This window comes from Plasmodium vivax, chromosome 14 (assembly GCF_000002415.2).
Source record: "Plasmodium vivax chromosome 14, whole genome shotgun sequence".
Classification (NCBI taxonomy): domain Eukaryota; phylum Apicomplexa; class Aconoidasida; order Haemosporida; family Plasmodiidae; genus Plasmodium; species Plasmodium vivax.
The window spans coordinates 848,116-867,732 of record NC_009919.1 but is presented as its reverse complement, the minus strand read 5'-3'; the positions used below and the strand labels follow the sequence as shown (position 1 = coordinate 867,732).

At 42.4% G+C, this 19,617-nt stretch overlaps 4 protein-coding genes across 4 annotated transcripts, besides 8 other annotated features; 2 read left to right on the top strand and 2 right to left on the bottom strand.

Moving 5' to 3' along the window:
• Window positions 1–490: 490 nt before the first annotated feature.
• Window positions 491–513: a microsatellite.
• Window positions 514–3,406: 2,893 nt separating this feature from the next.
• Window positions 3,407–3,426: a microsatellite.
• A 47-nt stretch (window positions 3,427–3,473) lies between these two features.
• On the top strand, window positions 3,474–7,012 carry PVX_122780 (N(2),N(2)-dimethylguanosine tRNA methyltransferase, putative; the record flags this gene model as incomplete). Its single annotated transcript, XM_001617069.1, is given in 2 exon segments — window positions 3,474–6,358; window positions 6,368–7,012. 1 exon segment carries the CDS (start codon window positions 3,474–3,476, stop codon window positions 6,321–6,323), a length of 2,850 nt encoding a protein of 949 aa, XP_001617119.1. The 3' UTR covers window positions 6,324–6,358; window positions 6,368–7,012.
• A 520-nt stretch (window positions 7,013–7,532) lies between these two features.
• Window positions 7,533–7,559: a microsatellite.
• A 119-nt stretch (window positions 7,560–7,678) lies between these two features.
• Window positions 7,679–7,705: a microsatellite.
• Window positions 7,706–8,005: 300 nt separating this feature from the next.
• Window positions 8,006–10,360, top strand: PVX_122775 (hypothetical protein, conserved; the record flags this gene model as incomplete). The annotated part of the gene is made up of 1 exon (XM_001617068.1): window positions 8,006–10,360. One exon carries the CDS (start codon window positions 8,006–8,008, stop codon window positions 10,358–10,360), a length of 2,355 nt encoding a protein of 784 aa, XP_001617118.1.
• Window positions 9,500–9,521: a microsatellite.
• Window positions 10,361–10,751: 391 nt separating the features above from the next.
• PVX_122770 (hypothetical protein, conserved) lies at window positions 10,752–13,543 on the bottom strand. Its single transcript, XM_001617067.1, has one exon. The coding sequence runs from the start codon at window positions 13,381–13,383 to the stop codon at window positions 11,311–11,313; it is 2,073 nt and encodes a 690-aa protein (XP_001617117.1). The 5' UTR covers window positions 13,384–13,543; the 3' UTR covers window positions 10,752–11,310.
• A 468-nt stretch (window positions 13,544–14,011) lies between these two features.
• Window positions 14,012–14,052: a microsatellite.
• Window positions 14,053–15,829: 1,777 nt separating this feature from the next.
• PVX_122765 (hypothetical protein) lies at window positions 15,830–18,148 on the bottom strand (the record flags this gene model as incomplete). The annotated part of the gene is made up of 1 exon (XM_001617066.1): window positions 15,830–18,148. The coding sequence occupies one exon, from the start codon at window positions 18,146–18,148 to the stop codon at window positions 15,830–15,832; it is 2,319 nt and encodes a 772-aa protein (XP_001617116.1).
• Window positions 16,136–16,170: a microsatellite.
• Window positions 17,550–17,589: a microsatellite.
• Window positions 18,149–19,617: the final 1,469 nt, after the last annotated feature.

Genomic DNA, 19,617 nt, shown 5'->3' with positions numbered 1-19,617 from the left:
GTTTGTTTGTTTGTTTGTTTGTTTGTTTGTTTGTTTGTTTGTTTGTTTGTTTGTTTGTTTGTTTGTTTGTTTGTTTGTTTGTTTGTTTGTTTGTTTTTTTTTTTTTTTTACAATTCCTTGTTTGTCGAAAAAGGAGAGCTTAAGCGCGCATAATGTAAAGACTTCCATTTGCAAAGGGGGCGTACGGCACACGAATTTGACGAATGGCTATTATATTTGTGCCGCACAGTTAAACTCGCTGCTACGTGGCAGTACGCACATGCATGTATATGTGTGCATAATTATACATACGCACGCATGTACATGTGTGTATACCAACTGTTCGCACATTTCGCACATTTTTGCCTGCATGCGCGAATTAATTGTGACCTGCCGCGGTGTAATTATCCAGGTGGACAGCCCAGCTTGGGGGGTTCCCGTGGTTCAAAAAAATGGCACAATCATGCGGTGGAAAAAAAAAAAAAAAAAAGGGGGGGAGCACAAACAAGGATGCAGCTAAAACTGAGGAGAGAAAGAAGACATACACTCCTTTTCAGCAGTGTGCTTTTTCCACATGCCCTTCGATTTTCCTTCCCCATTTGATTTATCAACAAAGTGCAAAGTCGTTTGTAGTACACCCTTGGGGGGGTTATTTCATTACATGTAAAATGTAATACGGGAGGTTTCGATAATTTGGGGGCATGGCTACTTTTTTATAAAAGAACAACGAATGGGTTATGCGAGTAGGTAGCGCGATAATAATGGGGCACTTTTGCGCAATCATAAGGGAGCATTTTTGCGCAAACAGGCTAACACCAGTTTTGTCACTCACTGGGCATTTTTTTCTGCTAAGGGTTGTCTGTCAAGCTTAAGCAAATCGTTACAGTTGCCGGCGACGGTTGAACGATATTATTTTTTTGCCCCTTCCCATTATGCGCTGATTAGCCAATTCTGCAAGTACTATATAATAACTCCTTTTTAAGTTTAAAAAATGCTACGCGTATCTGCACGAATGTATGCTTACGTGGGCATGGGCAAAAACACACTGCTGGAGGAGGTCAACAGGTTGCCCATTTGGGCGTAACGTTCGCGGCATACGTGCGTGCGTTAATTTTTTTTTTTTAAGCGTAAAAATGGGAACAGTTAACTTCTGCAATTTAAATTTGCTGCGTTAATTCGCTGCGCACGTATGTATGTATTTTTTTTTTTTTTTTAAATGAGAGAATACCTTTAAAGAGGGGAAAAATTGCAATTTCCCGTGAACATTTGGTGGGGCGTCGCCTTTTCCACTTAAATGGGATGGCGCCACATATACGTAAAATACTCCGTAGGCACAAATAATACACGCGTAATGCGATACTTATCGAGATGGTGAAGGCGTTGTATAAGCCGTTTCCGTAATATAGTGCGCTGCCGAATGAGCCACCGTTTTTTTTTCTTGCATTTTTATCATACCATATGGGCATAACGCATATATAGCATATGTAGCCATTAGTGTTTTCCCTTGAACGTCCCCCGGCATGTAACATTCGTTTTGCACCTATTTCCTTTTTCGCATAAAAATTTAAGGCGCCAAGAAAATAATAAAGCGTTATAAGATGAAGAATTGTATCATTTTTTTTAATTTACCTTTAAAAGAGGTATTTCCCATTATAAAAGGGATAACAAGTTAGTATGCGCAACTTTCTAATCCCTTTGTGCATAAATAGGTGTACCAAGCGTTTTCGGAATCCGTTGCTTTTTTTTTTGTTCGCACGAAATGGCGCATAAAAAGCGATGCGCATATAAGCATACCAAATAATGCCAACCTGCCACGAGAATGCGAAAAAAAAAAAAAAAAGCTTTTCCTCTCTTTCATTTTATATATAATAAAAAAGGGGGCAAACAAATATAAAAAAGATGCGTAAAAAGGTAACATATAATATATCACAATGTGATGCACGTAATAAAATGTATACGTTGCACGTATATTACGCAATGGCTATCATAAAGCAAAACTAGCCACAACAATCGGCAACACGCACTTCATATCTTTATATGTAAAATAAAAAAAAATATTTTTAAAAAACCCCCAAAAAAGGGAACGTCAACATTATAGAAAAATATAGCCACGTAATGTTAAACATCAAAACGGCAATAAAGAGAAGCCCCTAAATAAACACAAAAACACAAAACGAAAGCGCTTTTTGTTTTTCCAAAGTGCTACATTTCAAGCGGAGTAAGTTCTGCTGTAAAGAAACAAATCAAGTCGCAAAAAGTGAAAGGAGAATTCACAAAAAAAAAATGACATAAGAATGTTGAAAGCGGAAATATATTAAGAAAAGGCCACAAGATGATAATAACATCCAATTGAAAAACCCAAAACTTTTACAAAAAAGAGCCCATTTTTGTTTTTTCCTTTTCTTCACTTAGTGATATATACTTTAGCAAAAATTTGTATGCATAAACGAACTGTACATATATACGTACGTATGCAACTTTTTCATTTCATGTTCCATTTCGCTTTGCCAAAACTTTTTGAAAATGTTCGTGTTTAACAATGCAAAGAGGAAAACGCTATTTTTTGTTTTTTTCCAAGTAAAAAATAAAAAGTAGTAGAGTAAGCATGATGAACAGAACATAAATAAAGCATCCATACCTTTTACTATAATATTACATGTACAATTCGTATATGCGCGGAGCGCTTCCACCAAAGAAAATAAAAAATGAGTGAACTGTTTATATGATGATGTTATCGTAATACGTATTTTATTTTGCCTTTTTTTTTTTTTTTTTTTAATGAAAGCAAAGGTGTAGAAATTATGAGAACGAAATGCCTTCAGAAAAAGTACTTTAATCTACGTATCTGTTCATACATCCATATAGCACATGCATACATTTTTTTTTTTTTTTTTTTTGCATTTATTTATAATGCAAATTTGTAGTATGTATGAGCCGCTCATGTGTACAGCACGTACGTCCGTGTATGCGTACCGTACTTAAAGCAGTTTATGAGTTCAGCACGCACTTGACGCCCGCACACGAAGCACCTATTCACCACGCATCGCATACACGTAGCATACACGCCGCATACACATCGCATACACGTAGCACACTCATCGCATACACGTAGCACACTCATCGCGTACGCATCGCCCGTTTATAATGAGCCCTGGTGTAGTACCCACGCGCAGCACGCACTGTACCTCCACTTGCTTAGTACGTACTGATAAGCAACCCCACAGAAGGTATTCGCAATACACATTTGTATAGCACGTCGTTACAACGCCTGTATGTTACGTACGCACATATTTCTCCATTCGCACGTGTTTACGCCTAGCAAGCACATACCATATAAAACGGAAGCACCTTCGTTCAGTACGCATACACACTTGCACGCCATCTGCACTTGCGATTTTGCACCGGATTGAACGCATTTGTGCTGTGCATTCCATTGTCCGTACGTCGAGCACACACACCTGAACTGCACGCTTCATTAAAAAAAAAAAAAAAAAATGATAGGAACTACGAATGAAGTGAACAATAATGATAAGCGTAAAAGGAAATTCGTTGAAGAGAATAAAAACCATTTTCACAAAAAATATAATAGGCCAAATAAAAGGAACAGCTTTGGAAATAATGGAAAGAGAAAAGGAGGAGGAGTAGAAGAAGGAGGAGGCGGGGGAGGAGGAGGAACCCCGTTCTACAACGAAAATAGCAAATACATATTTGAAGGAAGTGTGAAAATAAAAAACAAGAGTAACCACATTTTTTACAACAAGGCCCAGGTGTTTAATCGTGACATGAGCATTATTTTGATAAAAGCATTAGAAATATATTTAAAAAATAAAAATAAGGACAACGGAAAAATCCTATTCAGAGGATTTAACGTCGTCGAGTTGTTAAGTGCAAGCGGAATAAGGAGCATAAGGTATGTGAAGGAATTAAGAGAAACCATAAACCACATCATTGCAAATGATATTGACAAATATGCCTGTAAACAGATAAGGAGAAATTTCAAAAGAAATCAAATTAATAAGGAGAAGTATACAATTCTATGTAATGATGCAAATAGCGTTATGAACATCCTTAATGTGGACAATATTTATTCGAAGAAGAGAAACACCAAAAAATTGGATGTCGGTTTTACCTACGTCAACAGCATTACCGATTATAATGACTACTTTAAGGAAGCTTTGAAGTTTTTAAAATATATAACGAATTACAATAGAGCCAGGGGCAACAACGAGGTTAAGGAGGACAATCGCATTGACAACCCCCCGCACCATAATAACGGTAATAAACACGGTAACAACGGTAGGAGTAACGTAGGCTCGAAAGGTAAACCTATTGAGGATCACCATCATTTGGAGGACAGTGACTCCACTGCGTTCTCCAGCAATGAGGAGGACTTCACCAAAATTGATATGCTGGACGAGGCGCACGAAGGAGCGGTGTACGCGGAAAGGGCAGAAGGGGCAGAAGCGGTAGAAGCGGTAGAAGCGGGGAGTGGCTCCGTGCAGGGGGCAGCAAATGGGGGGGAAGCAAAGGGGGAGGAAAACAGTAGAATGCACAGCGGAGCAAACAGTGGAACGCACAGCGGCGAGACGAACCCCTTGGGGGCCACGCAAAACTCAGGCGAGAAAACCCCCCTGAGCGAAAGCATGATGGATGAAATTATCCAAAGGAGCAAACTCACGGAAAGGTACATGTTCGATATAATCGACATAGACCCTTACGGATCGTCCATAGAGTACCTGGAAAGCTGCCTAAAATATGGAAGGAGCAATTTCTTCATCTTAATAACCAACACAGATATGAGGGTATTGAATGGAAAATTCCCAGACGTTTCTTTTTACAAATACAACAGCATGATATTTAGCAAGAGAGTTCATTACAATAAGGAGTATAGCATAAGGGTGTTGTTTTACAAAATAAAAACGATCGCCTCGAAGTATAAGAAATGTGTTATTCCATATTCGTCACTTAACATTGATTTTTACATTCGCATCTTAGTACAAGTCATCGATGATGCTTTGCAGACAAAGGACCTCTGCACCGATAGTGGGATGGTTTACCAATGCAACAATTGTTCCAGCTTTTATATCAACCCCTTGGCGTCGAAAAAGGATAGGAATATGGCAGGAGCGGATAATAGGAGGTGCTACAAGAGGTGGAGACAGAACAAGCATAAGGAGGGGGAGAAGAAGGAGGAGGAGGAAGTCCACGTGGTAGGAGATTCTCCAAATGCACAGTTAACCCATTCGAATGATACTAATAAGCATGCTCATGGAAAGGAAAAAGCCCCAGGTGGAGACCTTGCGGATGACGCGACTGATGGGGATACGGCGGAGAATGTGGAGGACGGGGATAACACGGCTGACAAGGTACCATATGATAACGCGCTAGGGAATGAAGAAAATTTTGAACGACAGACCAATGGGGAGGACGCGGACAATATGGAAAATACTGAGCACAGCGAGCACACTCAAAATGCGGGAGAGGTGGCTGGCAACGCGGCTGGAAACGCGGCAGGAAACGCGGCATGTGACATAGCTGGTAACACTACCGCCGACGCGACTGCCGACGCGACTGGGGGGCCATCCCCCAAGGGCCGAGCAACGCAGAGCAATCCCGCCATAGCGAATAAATACAAAAGCAGCAAATTGACCATTTCCAACAAGTGCGCGGAGTGCGGAGGAGAAATACTGATAGGCGGCCCCATCTACATCGGAAAGTTGCACAATGTTGAGTTTATCCACACGTGTATATCGTTATTGGAAAATTTGCAAGACTACAATTTAAACACCATAAAATCGAGGGATAGAATATTAATAAATTTTAGGTGCCTAAAGCAGGAAATAAACATCCCATTGTATTATAATTTGCCAGACCTGTTTAGAAATTTTAGACTTTGCTCCATCTCTAGAAAGCTGTTCGTGAATGCATTGCTGAATTTGAATTATGAAGTTTCGTATTTCCACAAGGACCCAGATAGTGTCAAGACAAATGCTCCTAACAGCGTCTTTATGGACATCTTTCGTGCCATTATTTATAAAGTTAATTCCAAAAAGAGAATTCCAGATGCTGTGGAAACGAAGAAGGAAGAATTGAGTACTCTGAGTGGTAAGAAAAACGAAGCCACGGAAGAGAGCCCCAAAAAAGTATATTCCATAAATACCATAAAGGATGAAAAGTTGAGGGAGAAACTTTTGTCGTATGAATTTTTTAAAAAAAATTCGACCATTGACAATATTGACATTTCTGTCAATCGTAAGGAAAATGCTGATAATGTGAAGCTGTTCACTTTGCTGAACCCCGAGCCTTTTTGGGGCCCCATGAAGAAGCACTATGAGAAGAGCTGAGGCTTCGCCGAGTTGTTTCCATTTTTTGTAGACGCGTTTTGTAGCGCTCATTTTGCAGTGCGCGTTTTGCAGTGCGCGTTTTGCAGTGCGCGTTTTGCAGTGCGCGTTTTGCAGTGCGCGTTTTGCAGTGCGCGTTTTGCAGTGCGCGTTTTGCAGCACTCATTTTGTAGTGCTCATTTTGAACCGCAAACGTTTCTCAACACCGCTGCTTTTGCAGCCCCCCCACTTCGCTCAGCAGCCGTTTTGCTGCTCCCACCTTTGCAACGCGCCCCTATGATGTAGTGCGCCCATTTTGCGGCGCGCCCAGTTGGTTGTGTGTCCATTTCGCAGTATGCTTCTTTTGTAGTACCACGCCTGTTTTGTAACACCACGTCTGTATCGTAGTCTGTCTCTTTCCAACTGTAGGGTATATTTTTATTGTCCCTCAAAAAAATTCCTCGTACTTCAACGCAATCCAGTACACTTTTGTTCTTTTCTCTGAATTTTTTTCCACTTTTTTCTACAAAACGGGGTGTATTTGATTGTACTGTTTCAATTTACAATTTGTATATAACCATTTTTAAATATGTCATTCTATATTTTTGAATACCTTTACATGTATTTTTAGACATGTTTATATATATCTTGTTTAATATTTGAAATTACGCAAAATTCTGTGTATAAAAGCATCCCTCTTTAGTAACTCCAGCAAAAATATTCATCTCCCTCTCCTCTCCACCACTCTTTCATGAATCCCACATGTACTGTGCATACGTATATATATATGTATATATATACATATATATGTATATGCACGTGTTGTATCTGCGTATATAGCGTATACACATGTATGTAAAACAAAACTTCTGTTTTAACAAAAACACACTGTATTAGTAACTGTTTAATACCTTACAAGAAATTTCACACGCGGGAATGGCGCCATCCGGCCGGTTGAAATAAAGAAGCGCCTTTTTTAGCCCTCTAAAACGGGGCGCACACGCCGTGCGTATAATTTTTGGGCACAATGATTTTCATTCGTGGAGTATCCAGAGGAGCCCACGCGAAAGGCGCTATTTTTGCACACAAAATTGGAAGAATTGAATACCAACGTACTTCTTTTCACACAGTGAGGGAGGAACCGTACCGCTAGCGCACGTTACCCTTTGTCCGCTTCCCCGTGTGCGATCTTCAAAATAGGGCTGAAATGCCCCCGCATCACGTCCAACTAAAAATAACCCCACGAGGTGACCGAACGGTGGGGAGCGCAATAAGCACCAGCACCTGGGTTGCTATCTAAATTCACCTCTTGGCAGCGGGGAAATGTTTGCCTATTAGCAGCGGAGAAATGATTGCCTCTCTTTTGTGCTTCTCCCTTTTACCCACCTCGGGGGTCCAAAAAATAGCGCAAGATGACGTACCACAATATAACACCAGGTTAACAGGGGCAAAAAAAAGTCTTCCTAATTTATTTCATTCCTACGATTGCTGGGGGGAGGTCCTTGTAGATGCGCTTTAGACTGCGCGTGTGCAAAATTGGAGAAGGAACATGCGTGTGCACGGTTTTGTGTAGAAACTGAAAAAATCGCCATTACAGGGGAAAGAAGCTTTAAAGAGGGAAAACAACCGCCTATCCGCCCATCCGCCTATCCACTTTGCCGCTACCCCGCTAACCCGCTTACCGCGAGGGCTAACTTGAGCGGAAAATGGCTCAGTCCCACGTCGAAATTGCCAAGCAGCTGAAGCACAACTCGGAGGAGATAAAGGAGTACTTCGAGGACCTGTACGCGTGGCAAAGCGAAGTTAGCAAAGAGGGAGGGGGCAGCGGCGGGAAGGAGCAACCGTCCACGGGGAGAAGCGGGTCTGCCACGGGAAGTAGCGGGCCTGCCGCCAAACCTGAGAGGAAGAAGGGCGAAGATGGACAAGGGGGGAAACCCCACGGGAGCCCTTCACATGTTGGAGATCTCAAAAGTGCCAACATTCACGGGGGAACAAAATGGAGGGGAAATAATAATGCCCTAAAGAGAGACCACAACTCTCTGGAGAGCTACTACAATGCGTGGGACAAACTCAAAATAGACGATATTGAAAATAGCGAAGAGGGGTCAGCTGGCCACCGCCACGGCTGCAGTGGGGAAGCACCGGGGGAAACGGAAAGGGGAGGACATGCTGAGGGGGCACTTCACATAGCAAAAAAGACGGAAGAATTAGCCCCCACTGTTGAGGCGGAGAGGAGAAAAAGTACCACCATCTGCAAGGGGAGCTGCGGCAAAACAGATGGTGCGGCAACAGATGGTGCGGCAACAGAAGGTGGGGTAACAGAAGGCGAGGTAGCAGAAGGCGAGGTAGCAGAAGGCGGGATAACTACACCCCCCAGGTGTGTGCTCACCACGCCAAACGAAAACCGGTTGGTGAATCTGCGATCCAAAGTGCACGACATGTACCTCTCCAAAAACGAAGAAGGGAAAATCAACTACCAAAACAAAAGGTACAATAAATGTTTAGAAAATTATAATGACCTAATTAACTACATAGACTTCGAACTAAGCAGCAATAATATATTTTTACAGATCGAGCAGAATCTAAATAATGAGTTATACCTAGATGTACTCTCCCATAAGAAACAAATTTTTCTAAACAATAATATTAAACAGTTAAGCATTCTTAGGACTAAAGTTCTTGTAAACAGATCATTAGTGTATCAGAGGGTGTCTTCCTATTTTGAGAGCATCAATGATTGTTCTTCCATAATTTTATTTTACAATTATTTTTTGCCTGAGTATAAAAATTGTGCTAGCTACTCCATAGGTAATAATTCCCTCACGGTGAATGTTAAGTACGTGCTTTTTAAGGCATACTACTTAAGGGGGATGGCAAGGTATAAGCTAAAAATTTATAAATTTTCCCTTAAGGATTTTAAATCTTCCAAAGAGTGCGCAAAGGATATGAACTGCTGCTCCACTCTCAACATTGAGAAATCGATTCAGCTGCTACAAAATGTGATTGCACAAAATGATGCTAAGAGACGGGCGAGGAGACAAGCTGAATATACATCTACTCTTCTGGAGAGATACAAATTAAAGCCAAGGCTGTTAAGTATTCAGCTTATACCAAGAGAGCACACTGAGGAAGGGATCCCCTTGGGGAATAATACCAACGGTGTTAAGTGCCTCACGGGGGGGTCCACTGCGGAGGAGCCAACTATGGGCTGTGCGTCTAACGGGGGGAACTCCCCTTGTGAGGAAACGAAATATTTACGACATTTCGTTCAAGGGGGAACTGCCCCGGTGCAAAAAAACAGCGTGGTAGTGGAAGCATTATCTGAGGGGGAGCACAACCATGTGGGTGGTACCGACGGGGATATCGAAAGGGATAACCACCACGACACGGACAGCAGCCTCACGCTGAGCGAGAGCAACGCGCTGAGCGACGTGGAAGAAACGAAGCCTCCGCTGCTCACCATGTCCAGCGGAGCAAACCTCGGGAAAAGAAAAATTAAAAATAAAATAAACTTCGAGCTCCTCTGGAATTCAAATGAAATAAAAAGCAACTTCAAAAAACAAATTGATATTCTCAAAACAGCTTTTTTGGAAGAAGCCATATTCCAGTTCAACCTCGATAGGGACATCTACGTAGATATACTTGACTCCCTCTTTAAAAATAACTTCCTCTCCTTGTTTGAAAATGGGGATGACGAGGAGGGTATAAAAATAAAGTTGCAGGGAGGCTCCTACGCGGGGATTTCCCCCAATGGTGATGAGGAAACAAATAAAACTGCCCCATCACCTTCGAACGGCGAATTGGCGCATGTAGAAGAAAGGGAAGATACGGGAGAGTGTCTAAACTGTGCCGAGTGCGTGGTGCTCATAGACATACTGTACATCCTCACCAACGGCGGGAAGGAAAGCTATGCCCTCCTCTTTGTCGACAAAAAGGAGAGAGCATTGTTGCTAACGTTTTACAATTTTATTTTGAAGTATACAAATGTGTTCCTCTGCAATGAAAACTGCCTAAGGGGGAAGACGCTTCTGTTGAAGGGGTTGCTCGAAAGGATATCTTAAAAATGCGCGCACTTGAAAATAAGTGTACTTAACAATGCGCGCACTTAATGAGTGTACTTAACAATGCGCGCACTTAATGAGTGTACTTAACAATGCGCGCGCTTACTAATGCGAGCACTTAATAATGCGCGCACTTAATGAGTGTACTTAACAATGCGCGCGCTTACTAATGCGAGCACTTAATGAGTGTACTTAACAATGCGCGCGCTTACTAATGCGAGCACTTAATAATGCGCGCACTTGCTAATGCATGTAACCCTAAACACACACATTTTAAAAAAAAAAAAGAAGCATTAACAATGAAGCACCTTTCTCCGCAATTATGTCAAAAGATAGTTGCATGCAAAAAGGGGGTAAAAAAAAAGGTAAACGAAAAACTTTAATTAAACCGCATATACTACATATGCATGTGTACGTGTACGTGTACCTGTACCTGTACGTGTGCGCACAAGTAGGCACAAGCACATGCACATGCACCGAAGAAAGACATATACATAAATATACACATCACCACTTCGTTGAAGTGGGAAATTTAATTAGGGGAGACGTAAATGCATGCACAACACATTTAGGCATCATTCATATTTAAAATGGGGGGCACATGTGCGGACACACATGCGGGGGCACACATGTGGGGACAACGCCTAGGGGGGAGTGGATATACGAAAGAGGCGAAAATTCGCTCTGGCACTTTGAAAAAAAAGGAAAGAAAAAAAAAGTGAAGGAAAAAAAAAGTGAAAGAAAAAAAAAGTGAAAGCCAAAATGGGGGATAATCACACATACGTAAAAATGCGCAAATGGGTCATATACCGGCTTGCGACCTGCACACATGTGCGGGCATTCATATATGCACATATTATATGCACATATTATACGCACATATTATACGCACTTCTAAAGGGCAAACGTGCCGCCCAAGCAGGACCTAACACACGCGCAAGCGCACCAACCTACATAAAGGTACACTTTTTCTTCTTCTTCTTGCTATTAGAAAGGGACGTATTCGACTTGACACAATGCGTGTTATTTTTGGCACTAGCCCTATCATAATTCTTCAAATAAATGATGGAATGGTTTAAATTATTTTCCAAATTCTTCTGATTCGATATGCACCTAAAATTGTTATCATAGTAGGAGGTGTCATTATCTACGTTGTCAAATAATTCCCATGTACAACTCAAATGTAGAAAGGAAATGTCTGCAGCCAGCAGGAACAATTTATTTTCATATTTAAAAAGGGTGTTAAAATGGTTATTCCTGAAAAAGGCTACAAGTTGATTTGGGTTCAAATTTTCTCGCAATAATTTCAACCCAACTAGGGTTAACTGCGTTTTGTACGTTTCCAGAAATTCAGAAATGATTAACGCTTCGTGAATTTCGTATGGAGTTAAATTTATATCTGTGTTGTAATTTTTCATAATAAAATTTTCACTATTTTCTGTGTAATTATCTGCTATATCTGCATTTGCCGTTTCGCTAGTCAAGCTAGCTATTTTGTTAGATTCCATAAAGAGTTCATTATTTCTGATGGCTTTTTCATCCAAGATAGATTTTTTGGATCTACCTTGGGTATTTCCCTCAGAAGAGTATCCTATTGGAATGAGACTGGTGGAGGTGGTCGGCAGGGGGTCCTCCGGAAATTTGGGCGTACTTACCACGTTCACATCGCCGCTGCTGTTATCACTGCTGATGGGGCTAACAACATTGGCAAGGGTACTAATATTTGCATTACCACCAAGGGAGGTATTCCTATTGGCATTGCTCTTTTTTGCAGGGAAGGCCAAATTGCTTGGCGTTTTACCCTCCTTTATAAAAAATCCGTCGGACTTCCTCCCCGTTTCGACGCTGTACTTATTTGCACCTTTTTCCAAATCTATGGAGCAGGTCTGCTTCAAGTTAATCACGTTGCTGTGGGTCCTCCTCCTACTACTACACGCATCCGCGCTTGTGTTTTTTTTGCCAAAGTTTGGGTTCTTTTTTTTCGCCGTGTCTGCATCCAACGGGGAGACAGTACTAACGTGAACAGAGGAGCTATCCTGAAATGATGTCGTTTTGAAATTTTCTTCTGAAATTTGGTCAAGGTCAAGGTCAAGATCATCTGGAAAGATGGGTATACCATTTATGCTTTTTTTTTTATCATTTCTTTCTGTACTTTTGCTTGTTCCTTTGGCTAATTCGTGGGCGGCATCGTTGGGGATGCCTTTCGGATCACTGTTGGAGGCTGCTCCTGGGTTATTTGTCGGGCCATCCATGAGCGCATCCCTCTCGCAAGGCTTTCCCAAATCGCAGTCGTCCCTTTTTTCCTCCTTCACATCCTCCAGTTGGTACAAAATGGTGGTTTTCTCATTGGACGACTCGTCTGCGTTTTTTTTCTTCTTCCTCTCGTAGTATTCATTATATCTCACAATTTTATTTATAATAACATTATACGAATAATCTTTCAAGTAGGAGTAGAACATCACATCGTCCGACGAGATGACCCAGCCATGATACAGTGGGATGTTGAGCATGTCAAAAATGCACAACCCTTTGGTGTATTCAAAAGAATGAATATTCGTAAATTTACAATTAACATCCAGTCCGTATTTTAACTGGGGCAAAATATCCACACACTCGATTATGTTTTTCCTATAATTACACGACGCGGTGTTATCAGTCACATTTTTCCTATTGGACTCGAGCAGTATGTTCATAATTTTACTTTCGAGGAAGCTCTGCGATATTTTTTTTATTTTCTTGTCAATCTGTAACTGGTTACGTAAAAGCAGAATGTTCGTAATGCAGAGGAGAGGACATGGCCCGCTTTTATTTTGCAGCAAAATTGGTACTCTCCTGTTTATGAAGTTGATCCATTTGACGCTATAATAATTTATATTCTCATTTTCGTAGTTTACAATTTCGTATATTTTGTCGTATTTTTTTAGTACATAGGATTTGAACGTCTCGTAGTCGGCGCACCGAATAATCATATTTTCTTCTTCGTCATTTTTCTCGTCATAATGCAGCTTGATCATCGTTGTCATTTTTCCCGTTTCTTCCTGTTAGAGAGTTCATTCCTCTGGCCTGACTGCGCGGCTCATAATATGCGACGTTCGTGGGGGCTTCCGTGGTGAGGCGGCTTTACCGCTGCGAGGTGGCTTCCGTTTTGAGGTGACCTCACTGATAAGACGCGATGGTGGACCCACGACGCCCTCGGACACATGAACCGTTCAAAAGAACGAGGCGGAAAAAACTGGCCTCCAATCTGGCCTGGAAAACTGCCGTAAACGGTGGAAAAACGAAAAAAAAAAAAAAATCCAAAAGCTATCTTTCACGTACATGTACATCACAAAAAAAATATGAGAAAAAATGGGGGGCGCGGCGGGCATTCATTTAAAGAGTTCGTCAAAACATGGTTCCACAACTAATCAAAATAAAAAAAATGGAAACATATATATATACATACGTACAGTCGCGCAGAAGGCAGATGACACATGAACTGATGAACGGGCGGGAAAAAACTTTAATTTTTTACATAAAGGGGCATGGCATGGCATGGCATGGCGCAGTCCTGCAAGGCCATCAGGAAAATGGCGCAATGGCGCAACGCAAACACGACATATGCACCATTCTTCGGCGAGCGAAGCTGAGCTGGGGCAAGGCGGCCACATTAATGTATATGTACGTATGTATATATATATATATATCTGTGCGTACGTGCGTATGTATGCAAATTCGAAGCGCTTTAAAGGTGGGGAAAACGTGCCAACCAACTCGCTACGCTCAAGTGCGCGCTGCAAAAGGAGGCAGCCGAAGGGCGAATTATTTCTTTCAGCGTAAAAACAAACGCGCTGGGAGATGCAAACAGTATGGGCGGGAGTCGGCATCATAGCGTACGATAAAACGTAAAAATGGCGAAAATGCGATTGCATGTGGCATGATGTACGTGCAAGCAGGCATACATGTATGCATACATATATACGTACATACATATATGTACATATAATACACCGCTTGCATTTGCGAATGGCGATGCTGACCCTTTGTAGCCTTACAAGTAGGATGAACGGCCATTTGGCTAAGCGCAACTTCATGTTCCACGGGGATATTCGTAAATACTTACTCCCCTACATGGCATTGTAAAGCAGGCAAATGCGATAACTCACGTAGCACAAGAAAAAAAAAAAAAAAAAAAAAAAAGGCGCATTGTGTTTCTTCTCGCATATATAAAAACAGCACTCAAATGAACCCCATGCGGGAAGGAACAAATGAATGTGCCACACGTGATGTTATTTTGATTAAAGTAAAAGGGAAAATACCCCGTTTTGTCATTTGCCTGGATAACATAACTCTCTCAATTCGAACAGCTAAACATGCGTGAAAGCAAAACAAACCGAAGAAAAAGCTGATGGTACCTCTTTTCGCACAAATGGAAGCGCTACACTGTGCATACCCGAATGGCATTATATATACCCACTTGCACACGTTCACATTTCTGTTTTTTCGGCGCCACATGACCGTTGCGCGTCCTTAACAGGAAAAGAATCAAATGTATAATTTTTTAAAAGCGGAGAATTGCCTTAAGCAAAGGGTGCTACATCTTCCTCCCCCCAAATAGAGCTAAACAAACCGTTCACTTAATTTTGCACAACATTTGGTGTAGAAATGTACGTTGTGTGCGTACATAAGTGCATGTGCGTGGGTTATATTTTGTAGTACACCCTTCCCATCGACGCAGTTTTTCTGGAGTACGGGGAAAATATGGCTCAGTGGTGTGGCATGTGAACATTTCGGGAAGACGCAAGAAGGGAGTTTTTGTGAGTAAGGACTTCGTACCGTCTTTATTAAAAACGACTTCGTGGTGCCAGAAGGGGTAGACACAGTCAACGTTCCGCCAGCTCCCTTGCATATAAATAACACTGCTGAATAAGTTGGTGCTGAAATTTCAGGTGTATTTCCCCTCCTCCGTTGCTCGAAGGGCGAAGCGCGACGGGGATGCAGTTTATATGCAGCGGTTCAAAAGGGTTAATTAAAGTTACGGTTTTCAAATGAGAGTGTAAAGTTTTGCGCAAATGTGCTAATTGGGGGGGGCGCGCACATCGAGGCGTCGTGTGTAAGCAGGTGCGTAAGAAAAAATAAAAAAAAAAACGGATAGGTTTACACGAACGTTGGGATAAATGATCTCTTTGCTTTATGGAAAAAACGAGTTGCAGTTTTGAGCAGCCTCACCAACGCGTACGAAAAAAAAAAAAAAGCGAGCGGTGAAAGGTTCGGAGGGCGCTCCCGTGTGATACCAACCGGGTAGTAACCTTTACGGTGCATACACAGAGGTGGTGATGTAATATGCGTTGTGGAGACGGGCCACATCCAATCCAGCACCCCACATACACATCGATTTCGCTCCTATACGCCTAGAAGCGCAGTTGATCTTACCGATCTGGCCTGGTCTCTTCCAAACCTTCACACCATCACCTTTGCCAAGTTGGTGAACTAGTTAAGGGGCATGGACTTCGCCGTGCAGTAATTTTCACTGGCGGTTGCATTAAACGACTCGCCGAGCTCATCGGAGGAGTTCCTTTGCGAGTTATCTAAGTGCTTACCCGCCGCATCAGCCTCTGTCACTGCCTCTGCCTCTGCTCCTGCCTCTACCCCCGCTTCGCGCACCGCTTCTCGCACCGGTTCTCCCGCCCCTTCTGTGTTAACCTTTGGCACTACTTCCTGACCCGTTGATGGGGCACACGACGATTTACACTTGCGTAACGTGCCCACGTTTATAAGCGCATTATTTTTGACACTTGCCATTTTGATTAAATCCGCGGGCCTCAGGGAATTGCTCAACTTTTTGCGACTATTGGCGCACGTTTTTACGTACTTTGGCAGGGTGTTAAAATTGCCAGTTAGATAATTTCGTCTCTCCTCAAGTGTTCCACCAGGCAAAATTGTATTGTCCCTTTCGGTGCCACGGAAATTTTGAGAGAGACTATGCCTTCTCTGTTGCTCATTCACGTTGATGCTTCTTCCCCTGGCAAAGATGTGACTCCCTCCGCCCTTGGAAGCAAACACCGCGTTCGAATTGGGAAACGCGTTTTTTGCCTGTCCCATGCAATTCACCCGAATGGTGGAACTTAAATTTGACATGGACCTACCCAACTCCATCGGTAGAGAATATGCAGTGCCCATCTTACTGTTACTATATTGCAAATTATACGTGTTGATAAAATCCGTTTCCGTCATGGCTTCCTCATTTTGATTGTGGCCGATACACGTGTGGAAAGAATTGGTCATATGGCTGAACAGCCCAGGGAACTTTGAAAAGGGTATCATATTTATTAAATTTTGGGCAAACAATTTTGAAAGTGCAAAACAGTATTGCTTAAATGTGTAATTCTCTCTGTCTATATGCTCCAATGTTTCTCCAACGTGTTCGCAGAATTGATTGTACTTATTTCTCATCCTTTGGATTAGGTGAGGCAAATTGGAGAAGAGGAAATCATCATAATCGTCATCGTGTATGGTGCCCCCGCTTTTCTTGTGAAAGCTGTTGCGAGGGTATTCTGCATTTGGTGTAGCCTCCCTCTCAGTTGGCACATCCAAGTTTGGCAAATTTGAATACGCCTTTGGGATACATCTATCCTTTCCATTTTCGTGAGGAAAAGTGGGTAACGACAAAATAGTGGCGCTCTTTCCTGCCTTTTTATTTTTCCCTTCCATTTTTTGGCTCTGGTATTTTATAAACATGCTGCGTATACCCTCATAGATGGGGAAAATATGACTGCCCGAAATTAGGCTGTGCAATTTTAAATATTCTGGCCACCTCAATATGGTGTTTATTCCCAACGGGGGGTAATTTAAATTGATGCAGTTCGAGTTAGCATTAACAACAGCTCCTCCATCGTTTGTGTGCTCCTCCTTTTTGTCCCCATCGCAGAGCCTGTCTAGCACCTCATTCATGGTGTCTATAAACCAGAGCCCCGTTTTTTGCGTGTCTCCCATTTGCGCCATTTTGTACGCCCTCTTATGCAGCCAATCAGCGCTGTGGTCAGCACTACAATCAGCGCTATCGCCCTTATCAAACTTTACCTTCCCCCCACTGGGGCACTTTTCAAATCTGCGACTGCTTCCGCCACTTTTCAGGCTACTTTTCTGGTGCCTGAAGTGATCCTCCTCGAGCGATTTTTCCCTCGTAATGGAGTCCCTCGTAACGGAGTCCCTCGTAATAGATTCCCTTGTGACGGACTCCCTCGTGACGGACTCCCTCGTGACGGACTCCCTCGTAGCGGATTCCCTTCTACTACACCTCGCACTCTTGCTCTTCTCCGTGTCGCTGTCAAAATGCCCATCGTAGCTGCTATCTTCTTCTAAATTTTTTAAAATGTTCTCCTCTAAATTTGCGCTGGTTAGTGTCATCCCATGATTGCTGCTGCCACTTCTGTAGGTGTTTCCACTTCTGTAGGTATTTCCACTCTGGGGGTCTGCATGAAAAGGGAAGGAAGAACCCCCTGGCTGCGCTCTGCTCACTGGTGACTGAGAATTTTCACTCCTGTCCGAATAGGCGTAGCAATTTTTATCGTCATTGAAAAAGTCGCTCTTCTCTTCCGAACTCTCCATAATTTTGTTGTACTCCTCTTCTCTCATTTTTTTTTTTTTTTCTCTCTCTTCGAAAGAGTCCCCTATGGAATCGTTACTTTGCAGGAAGTTGTAATTTTCGGAAAAGTCTCCAAAATTTTTAGACTCTTTTTTCCTCTCTCCATATGGGTTAATTCCCGACGTCATTTCCCTGGCCATTCTACTTTCGCTGTTATATCTCATCGTGTGGAACTTGTCGTATTTTCTATTTATTAATTAATTTGATTTTCCACCCTTTTGTAGGAAGCTTTAATTTGTGCCCTGCAGAAAGGGGAGAATATTTTTCCCTTCACTTGTTCACCCCAGCGAGTACGTATCGTGTATGCCATCTGATACGGCCTACTGGAGCAGTTCAGAAATGGACGATTTTGCACATGTGTATGCGAATAAAACGGCTCGCATCAAATTTTGGCGAAACGCTGTGCACGAATGGGCGTCAGTTTGAGGACCGATAATGTTCTCCTCCCCATGGGAACACACGCCTATGGAAATTTGGGGTAAATACAAACAAGGAGGCGCAGCCCACAAATGGGGTGGGTGAACTACGCGCGAAAAAAAGGGGTAACGAAATGGTCGTCAAATGAAACAGGGCACTGGTAGAATCCTGTTAACTGCTAGGTAAACGTATGCACATAAGTACGTATGTATGTACGCATGTATGTACTCTCTATTCCGGTCTATTTCGTCCTAGCGGCGTTGCTAACATGGCGTGGGAGGGGGGACTCTCATATGGGGGAGTGCCTACGCCTATTCGTTCACACTTCAATGATGCAGACAAGAGAAAAAAAAAAAAAAAATAGAACCAATTGCAACTAACGAAATGATGAATAACGTGTCAACATCCTACGCCCTCGAGTTAATAATTTGTTCATTTTTTTACATTTTTATGGTTGCTCGTGAAATATATATGCGCACACAGGTATGCATATTTATGTTACTAGCTTACGTTCGGTTCATTTGCAGGGTTACATTAAAATGGGCAGAATAAACCTCGCCTGGTGAACAATGGCGAAGGCTTCTATACAAGTAGCTGCGACACTATGCGTACCAGCACCCTCGCCAACGTAGCAGTCGCCATAAATTCCACGGACCTGATGATCAGCGAAGGGTCACAAAATAATTATATCGCTCTGCACTTAACGACGGACAGGTGCTATCACATGCAGGTAAAGCATCAATAGGGGGTGTTAAATATACGCACGTGTGGTGCGTATTTTTGGCTAGCTGTAGCAAGAAACCAAGGTAACATGCGGCGTCACCAATTTGGTCTTTTTTCCAAAAATTCTTCTTTGTCTTCTGCGAGCTTACGTTGGGGAGGGCGCTAAGATGTGCGCTCGTCGTGTCAAGAAGGTGATAAAGCGAAACGGTGAAAAGGCGAAACGAAGAAACGGAGAAACGGTCAAACGGCCAAACAGTGACAATTAAGCGCCGAGAAAACGCAAACTCGCCACGTTCTTCTCTGCGGGACACGCTTCTTTTCTCCTTCCCCCCCAAAAGGAGCACTTTCAATAAAAATTAAAAAAAAACAATTATTCGCATGTAGAAGCTGAGAGAAGGAGAGTAAAAACATTAAACATTAATTTGCTTGAAAAAAAGGGGAAAAGGCTGTAAAAATGGCCGCACACGCATAAGTATGCATATGTATATGTACA

What these genes read in the sequence shown, in the direction of transcription:
- PVX_122770 (XM_001617067.1), bottom strand. Translation starts at nt 13,383, where the DNA reads ATGACAACGATGATCAAGCTGCATTATGACGAGAAAAATGACGAAGAA.